Raw genomic sequence first — 9,211 nt, 5'->3', positions numbered from 1 at the left:
CAAACACTAGGGGGCAGACCGAGATTAGGAGAGGAACAATTTTTTCCCCTTCGGGTAAAGGTTTTCAACCTTTGCTTACGTTAGCATCACCTGGGGCGCCTTTAGACATCCTGAAGACCAGGCTGCACCCCTAATTCATAATCTCCATAGGGTGGGGCCCAGGGAGCGGTATTTTGGAAAGCTGCCCAGAAGATTCCAACGTGCAGCTAAGGGCCGACCGGGAGCCGGGGCTTGGGGGTGAAGGTCGCGCAGCCTTCAGGGATAACGGAGACAAGCTCCAAGGACGCGGCTGCACCTAGCCTCTAGTCACACCCCAGCGGTGCCATCTGATGCATTTAATCAACAATGGAGGAGAGAGACTAACTCCAGCTTCTCGCCAAAGAGTGGGCCTTCAAGCGCAGCGTGGCCCCGCCCCCGGGCAACGAGGGCCCGTCCCCGCCCACGGCCGCGCTGCAAGGGTGCGGTCCCGGGGAGAAAGGTCCAGTCGGCGCGTGCGATCGCTCTCCCTCTCCCGCCTTCCATTGCCTCAACTTCCCTCCGCCGACCGGCGCGCGGGGCCCGGGTCTGTGGTCACGTGCACGGCGGCGGGCAAGCGCCATGAGGCGGGCGGCGCTGCGGTAGGTAGCCGGGGGCCTGGCGGGGCGCGGACCTGGGGGCGCCCACGCCCGCCCTCCGCGCCGCTAGCTGACCCCGGCGGAAGGAGCGGGCCGCGGAGGGCGGAACTAGTGCCGGGGCTTCTGGGCAGAAAATAGGGCCGGGTGGGGAAGGGCGGCCGCCTACCGCGACCCCGCCGGCCTAGGGTGGGGCCCCGCGCCCCCCACCTTCGCTTGCTCTGGCCTGGAGTTTGATGTTAAAAGCGAAGCGGCACTTTAAGGGAGGAAGTTGGGCGTTCCCTGAAATTCCTATCTCTTTGCTCATCACGGGGTGGTTTGGAGTTAACCCCTTGTCAGAAAGCTAGTACTCAGGGTTGCACGTTCCTTTTCCGGCCCTCTGCCCTCCTTTGCAGAGCGTTTTAAAGGTTGAGTGCTTGACTGACTTGCACTCTGACTTAAGTGTGTTGTAATGTGGGTAGAGATTGCAGGGCACCTTTTGGCCTTTCAGGATCTCAGGACTGTGTGACCAGGGCCCCTGGTGCGGATTGCACTTTACTGAGCAGCACGGCCTGTAAGGCTAGGTGGGGGAGTGGCTTTGATTGGGCCCCTTTGACAAGGAGGATGCCTTTTTGCGTAAGTCATCATCCCAGCTTGTCCAGTTAAGGCGTAGGGCTTTAGACTCCAGGGCATGTCTGACTCTCCCCCAACCCCCTTCACCGGAGCTCTGCAGCTGTTCCAAGTTCTTTCTGCCTGGTTGGGTCCCAGGGGGCTCACCCCTGTTGCAGCTTCTGAATTCATCCCGCTATAGGTATGCCAGCCCCCCTGGTGTGGCCCACAGTGGTTCCGAGTGACAGTGATCCTCAGCAGTTCTCTTCGGGGCCCTGGATTTCTCTCATTGTCCCTGTGGACCTTGCTCTCAGTTGAAAAAGGTTCTCTGCGTCTCTCTGTCTCTCTCATTCTTTTATTTACTTTGTTATACTGTTTGAAGATGGGTTGAAGGTCATTACAAGAAGAGCCACAGTTGGCTTTAGCTTGCATTGGATGTGATGTGACAGGCCTTCTACAAGCTCCAGGGTTTTGTTCATGTGTCTTCTCCCAGGAAACCTTCCTTGGTCTCTCCTCCCTCCCGGTTTGGAAGTCCTCTGTCTTTGCCCTGAACTCCTTATAAACCTGTGGCTCGTTTCCTTTGAGTCCTGTTGAACCTTAAGCAGGTACTCCATTAGTGTCTAGTGAGAGAAAGAGTACATAAATGAACACAGACTGTCTGACATGATTAGGTTATTTGACTGGTGGGCAGTCTTTGTACTTCTTTTTTCCTCCAACTCACAAAAGAGTCATCTGAATTTGTTTAGTCTCTACATTGAGGCATTTCCCCAGAGTGGAGGGCATATGAGTGGCATTGCCTGTTTTTGTACTGAAAACTCTTCCCGGACACCCACCCTAAGCTTGGAACCCAGAACAGCTAAGACACTTACGTTCACACCTTCATGTGACTTTTGTGACTCCCTTGGCTAGCCAAGGAGAGGTTGGGCTCCTTGGTCTCCTTTTATTGGAAAGGTTGAATCATGGGGTCCTAGGGCCTGACTGTAGAGGCCTCTTGACAGTTTCTTCTAAAGGCCTAGAGGATTTGCTGTAGGTAAAACTCCTGAGGGCTTATCAGGGGGTAAGCCATTAACTCTGAGGTACTGAGGTGTTGAGCAGTGATTGAACCATTCTCCTGCTCCCTCCACCTCAGTGTTGCATATATAAAGGGAAGTAGCCTGAGATTGTGAAAAGAGCAGTTTCCTTACATGTATAGTGTGTATGAGGTGGGGAGGGATTAGAAGAACTGGGCTCTATCCAGTGTGCCAGTTGACTGGCAGGGGAAAAGTCGTCTAATTCCTTTGGGCCTCAGTTTTTTCAGGAGGTTGGTCTGAATCACAATTTTTTAAATCTAGGGGCCCATGGGGGTGTCAAAAGGGAGTGGTCTGTGAACCGTCTGAAATAGTATATACCATTTTGTGTATCAATAAAAATGTATTCCCCCCCCCCAACAACTACTGGGCACGAGGGTCCACAGGTTTCATCTGATTATCAGTAGGGATTATATCAGATTGTAATGAAAAGTTACAGTAAGCCGAATGTTCACAAGAGAATAGAAATTGATTATACCAGTATATGATTAGTATAATCAACGATTTTATTTTTTTAAAATATATTTTTAATAAATTTATGTATTTATTTATTTATTTTTGGCTGCGTTGGGTCTTTGTTGCTGTGCGCGGGCTTTCTCTAGGTGCGGCGAGCAGGGGCTACTCTTTGTTGCGGTGAGCGGGCTTCTCACTGCGGTGGCTTCTCTTGCTGTGGAGCATCGGCTTTAGGCGCGCGGGCTTCAGCAGTTGTGGCTCACGGGCTCTAGAGCGCCGGCTCAGTAGTTGTGGTGCACGGGCTTCAGTAGTTGTGGCATGCGGGCTCTAGAGCGCAGGCTCAGTAGTTGAGGCTCACGGGCTTAGCTGCTCCGTGGCATGTGTGATCTCTTCCTGGACCAGGGCTCAAACCCGTGTCCCCTGCATTGGCAGGCGGATTCCCAACCACTGCGCCACCAGGGAAGCCCTAATCAATGATTTTTGAAAAAGCACTCACATTAGGCCTTTGCTGTGTTACAGGGATATGTTTTCAAATTTATTATGGCAGTATGCAACCAACAGAGCTGCAGGACCACAGTTTTCCAAATAATTTGGCCCAAGTGTTTCTCTGTATTCATCAACTCCCTCTTTACTATCTCCTTTTGAGTCTCCATTCAGAGATGGTCCATTATAGTGCCTGGCTTATTTCCAAATTTCTGGTCATTTTTGACTTTTAGGGGAGACTTTGGAGAAGCATGCCTTTCTGGAATAGAGGTTTTTTTTTCAAGTATTTTTTTTTGGCTGCGTTGGGTCTTCGTTGCTGCACACAGGCTTTCTTTAGTTGCTGTGAGAGGGGACTACTCTTCGTTGAGGTGGGATCTTACCGGACCAGGGCTCAAACCCGTGTCCCCTGCATTGGCAGGAGGATTCTTAACCACTGTGCCACCAGGGGAGTCCCCATGGTCAGGCTCTTAACCTCTGTATACTACACTGCTTTTCACTCAGGCAGGATGGGATGGTTTTCATCACTTTTCAGAAAATGCTGCTTCTTAAGGAACAAAACAGAAATGCTTATATATATGTGTATTTACCCAAATATGTGAGATCAGTTTTACAGCTCCTGTTAGTTTGTAATGAGTGTTCACAGTATTTAGCCATTCAGAGTCAGATCTCATTTCTTATATCGAGATCATCTACTGCAACTATTATTATTGCTAATTAACGTATCAAGGGCATGATTTTTTTGCTCTTTCAGCTAATAGTAGCAATGGAAGATTTTAGCTTTTTCCAGTGTGCTTTTTAAAACCTGATATATTCAGTTGCAGAACGATAGTTTCTGAGATGGAAGAAGGAAGGACCACATGCTCTTATTTCCTTCAGTGAGGGATTTGAACCTACAGAAAATGCATAAAATGAAATAGTGAAAAAGAAAAAAGTTTAACTCATGTTCTGAGAAAATGCAAATTAGAAGGTCAAGAACAAGAAGACTGAAATATTAATTCACATATGAAAGTACATAAATGGAAAATTTATTGTGGAAAAATAAACCAAAACTATGTAAGATAGAGGCTTGTTAGCTGTATGATTGGAGAATAAACACAAAACCAAAACCCCAAACACTTTAGGAAGCATTCCAGTCTTAGTGAACCAGCAGGGATTGTATCAGGGCCAGTGTGTTGAGTGGCTGGCTAAGGAGTTGAATTAGCCAGTAAGCATATGCTGCTATTTTTGTGTTCTTTGCAGTTAGAGTAGTTGACTTGGTGAAGGGACCAGGATTTGTTCTAGTAGGATAAGTATCAAAACTACATGTAAATTTTACCAAATATTTTTACTCAGAGACTCTTCCTGAATGCAGAAGAGAAATCTATAATAAATTTGGGCTCTAAAGAAAATTTAAAATATGCTTTTTAAAAATAGGTTAGTCATCATTGGACCTGGCATTAGGTAGTAAGAATTTACTAGTCACTTGAGCTAGAATGAGTAAGAGTATCTGGGGTTCTCTACCTTTTCAATGCCTTGCCTCCTTCCACTGTGCTCTCAGCAGATCAGTTTGTCAGTCCCTGATACTCTACGTGTGTTATCCCTGGTAGGATAGTGTGTGGTTAGGAGTCAACAGTTAAGCAATAGTGAGCCAAAATCAAACGTGTGTTATCCCTGGTAGGATAGTGTGTGGTTAGGAGTCAACAGTTAAGCAATTGTGAGCCAAAATCAAGTTAAACAACTTACTTTGGGAGAACAGTTTCGGCACATTGGGGTAAATAGATTTGACTTTATTCCATTGGGGAGTAGGAAATTTCTGCCTAGGTCCAATAAATACTCTCTTTGAGTAACCCTGGAAAGGGTTAATTCTGTTTTCAAAGTTGATTGACTTATAATTGGGTTTAGATTATTGACTGAGGAAGTATGGTATGACAATAACAAAATAAATGTTCATAGTTAGTTTACTCAGCTGTTTACCAACTTGATTCTGGGCTTCTGAAGCTAATAAGAATAAATCCATTAAACCTGGTTGATATCTTTTATTTATTTTGTAGAACATTACCTAATTGGTCTCTGCTCTCAAGAAATGTTTACTCTTATTGGAGAGATGATTTACAGAGTAGCCTCATATGCAAATATACATACACTTGAGAAACATGTACAGACCCTATAAGACAGTATTTACTAAAGGTGTGGGATGGTTGAGTGCTCTGGAGGAGTCACAGGTCTTTGGGGTTGCCAGGGAAGAAGTCATGGAACCTTCTCGAAGCGTGTTTCATCTTGTTTTGTAGGCTTTGTACCCTGAGCAAAGGGCTGCTTGCTCCCAGCAGAGGACTGACTCAAGGATCTCAGAATCCTGAGAAACAGAGAGTCTTCCACATTCATGAAGGCAAGCATGGGTGTTTTACCTTTTAGGGCTATGTGGGGGGAAAACCCTGTTTTATTTACGAAGCATGTAGACAGACAGTTTAGGGCAAATGAGGCATACTAAAGGTAGATCTTTCATAAACTTCTCACTTAGAAAATGACCAGGATAGCTTTGGGTAGAAATCACATACAGTACTCGAGCTTTGGTTCCTGGGAGCCTTGGGGACTGAGCTCTTTTAGTTAAATGATTTCTGCTTCCTTTGTGTAGGTACTGAAGTGGAAGGCATGGAAAAAAGAGATCTAATGCCTAAGCAAGAGACAGGCCCTTCAGTTGTACCAACTAAACGCTCCTACTCTATAGTTTTGTTAGAGGGACCCTGTTAATTGAAGTTAATGTCAGTAACTAATCCATATGCAAACTATGGATGTGTTTGTCAATGTAGGAATATTCATTATAATGAAAACTGGGACTTGTTTAAAGGAGCCAAATAAGTATATACGTATATATATAATTTAAAATTCTGCTTTGTTTCTTGGCCCTCAACACCTGCCTTTCTTCTTACACTGATTATAAACTAGTAATAATCATTTTATGTCACTGAGCATCAGTAGTCTGTGTACTACTTGGGATACTTTCTGTCCATTCTTTTATTCAAGGAACTCAGGAGGAAAAAACATCAGAAATAAGACTAATTTACTAATGGATATTTTTGGTGCAGTCCTACTCTATGATTTCACTGTAATTAGAGTTTGCACCTAATTTATGGTATATAACAATTGTGGGTTTTTTTTTTTCCTTTGGCCGTGGCTTGCAGGATCTTAGCTGCTTGACCAGGGATTGAACCCTGGCCCTGGCAGTGAAAGTGCCAAATCCTAACCACTGGACCACTGGGGAATTCCCTATAACAGATGATAAAAAAATCAACCACTTTTTCATGAAAATTAAGATGTATGTTCATCTAACCATATTTGGTTTTGATCAAATATTTAGTTGTTGAAGGACCAAGGATTGCTATAGTTAATTTTCTGTAACCAGAATATGTATTTTAAAATGATAGAAAAAAACACATGAACTCAAAACATTGTTTAAAATCCTATAGATTTATTTTTTAGTATTGACTTACTACTGCTTATCTCATTTATTTCCCCTTTATCCATGTAGCATGTTCACCAATACATGTGAATCATGGTGTGTGTGGTAATCAGCATCAATTTTTGTATAAGTGCTTAACTTTTTTTTCGCACTAATTCATTCTTGCACTTTTGGGCAATGGGCATTAACTAAACTTAAATTGCTTTTTTTTTGCCTTTCCTTTTTTGCTTCATTTTTCTTGCCTCAACTTTTCTAACATTTAGGGTAGTATAAATATATAAGAAATCAATTAGAGTGAGACTCAAATTTTGATATTAGTCTTAGTCCCACTGCCTGTAAGAAGATAGGCAGGGATTCTGTTCATAATATCTCCATCATAAAGGGACTCCTACCAACATTGATACAGCCCCAGCAGATGAATAATTGGAGTTATCCTTTTTGGCTTATTTGTATAAATCCCAGTGATTGACACAAGGATTTTCTTTTCTGCACTAAGGAGGCAATAGTTGTTTCAAGTTTTCGGGAAGCAGAGGCCTGATCCCTTCCCTGAGCTGTTTGTTTTGTGGCATTAAATGGAAATTCATGGATCTTTGAAGCTTTTGAGTGCATGAATCGCTTTTCCTGGTTCTTGAGCTCGTTGCCATAATCCATTTCTCACTTTCTTTGTTTCATGGAATGACCTCTTTGTTTTTGTTTCAGTTCGAGATAAGCTGCGGGAGATAGTAGGAGCATCCACAAACTGGAGGTATGTGCTCTGTGTTTATTCGTTCTTCTATCCCTAAGTGGTGTGCTAGACTGTTTAGGCTCAGTTGATGGTCCCACTGTAGGAATGGGGGGAGCTCTTTGTTCAGAAATGGGTTGAGAGGTTTTTTTACTTGGGGGAGAAGATCCACATTCCAACGTACTCATCAGTTGATGCTTTGTTGTCATAAAATCATGTAATTTACACGTACTCTGCATTTTTCAAAGTGCATTCAGGAGTATTACCTCACTGATTCTCAGTGAAAATTGTGACATGCTTATGACATATGTTCCTATTCCTTTTTTGCACATGATGAGATTGAAACTCAGACATTGGGTGATTGAGTACCAGGTTTGGGACTTGAACCCAAGTTTCCTGGTTTTTCTATTTCATGCACCCTGACTCCTTTACTGCTTCTTGTCAGGTCACAATTAACCAGGCCTCCCATACAATCTTTCTCTTTTCTGTTAGTATTTCCCTGCTGTAAAATAGGATATTATCCCGCTTGGTGCATAGAATTTTGAGGCTAAAATGAGATAAAAAGAAAAAGCACAATAACAGTAATAATCTATTTGGTATAAAAAGTATCTAATGACTTCTTTTTATCTCTTTATATGAAAAATTTCAATTTTCTGAAAAGTAGAAGAAATGAATACCTTTGTTCCCACTATCTGAATTGGATACTTAAGAACGTTTTTCCAGATTTGCCAATATACATATACTGGCTAAACTATAACGGTATCATGACACTTCAGCTCTAGTTATATTCTAATACATCTCTAATAAATAAATATATTTTCCTATGTAACAAAATCAATAGTCGTGCATCTCCAACAAATAAGATATTCTCTTACATAATGAAATTGGCAGTAATTCTCTAATAGCATATTATTTACCCATATTCAGAATTCCTCAATTGTTCCCCGCATATCTTTTATAGCTTTTTTTAAAAAATCAAGATCCGGTAAACAATTGCATATTGCATTTTGTGGTTATGACTCTTTAGTCTCCCCTAATCTAGAATAATAGTTATCCCTCCCTCCTTTCTTTTTTCCCCATGAGCTTGATTTTAAAGAGGCCAAGCCATGTGTCTTGTTGAATGTTCCACATTCTGGATTTACCTGGTGCCATTTAACTTGTTTGTCAGTTCCCTCCCTATATTTTTGTAGGCTACACTTTTCTGGCAATAATACTTCATAAGTAAAGCTTAGAAAGAGTGATATTGTCAACATTTTAGTTCCCTATCCCCTTGTCTCTCTCTTTTCTTCCACCTTAATAGTCTCTTCTTTTTCTTCCCTTTCTGTCTCCTTTTCATGTTCTCTTCCTCTTTACCTTTTGCTCTGCCTTCCAAACTTCTTTTGGATATACTCCATTTTTCCTCCTCTGTCTCTCTTTCCTGAAATTGAAGGCAGAGAGGGAGAGAGCTGGGGCACAGAGGATACGAGACTTGTCAAGGTGAGAAATGGGAATATGGAGTTCAGTGGCTATGTTGTTCTTTAGCGCAGATATATATATACGTGCATATATTTACACGCTATTATGTCCATTTCTGTATTTTTAATTTCATTTCAGAGATTCTATCCTTTGAATACACTTTTCGATGAGGGTGAATATATAGTTCATTTAGATATATCTATATCACTTGGAAGTGTATTTTTCTTATCTACTAGCTTGAGAAATTTTTTTTTTTTTTTTTTTTTTTTTTTTTTTTTTTTTTTTTTTTTTTTGCGGTATGCGGACCTCTCACCGTTGTGGCCTCTCCCGCTGTGGAGCACAGGCTCCGGACGCGCAGGCCCAGCGGCCACGGCTCACGGGCCCAGCCGCTCCGCGT

General features: G+C 42.9%; 1 protein-coding gene across 4 annotated transcripts in view; it reads left to right on the top strand.

The window, feature by feature from the left end:
- The first annotated feature begins 230 nt into the window (after positions 1 to 230).
- Positions 231 to 9,211, top strand: part of ACOT9 (acyl-CoA thioesterase 9) — a 28,173-nt gene continuing 19,192 nt past the window's right edge. The window contains exons 1-3 of one of the 4 annotated variants that reach the window (XM_024115250.3): positions 231 to 617; positions 5,470 to 5,567; positions 7,338 to 7,383. In XM_024115250.3, the coding sequence (XP_023971018.1) occupies positions 598 to 617; positions 5,470 to 5,567; positions 7,338 to 7,383 (164 nt within the window). In that variant the 5' untranslated portion in view covers positions 231 to 597. Of the gene's footprint in view, positions 618 to 1,306; positions 1,402 to 5,469; positions 5,568 to 7,337; positions 7,384 to 8,788; positions 8,836 to 9,211 lie in introns of those variants that run through there. The other 3 variants (XM_028482251.2, XM_024115252.3, XM_024115251.3) reach the window with 3 other exon arrangements.

Source organism: Physeter macrocephalus, chromosome 21 (genome assembly GCF_002837175.3).
Source record: "Physeter macrocephalus isolate SW-GA chromosome 21, ASM283717v5, whole genome shotgun sequence".
NCBI classification, from domain to species: Eukaryota; Metazoa; Chordata; class Mammalia; order Artiodactyla; family Physeteridae; genus Physeter; species Physeter macrocephalus.
The sequence above is the reverse complement of the archived record's forward strand: the minus strand, read 5'-3'. Positions and strand labels throughout refer to the sequence as shown.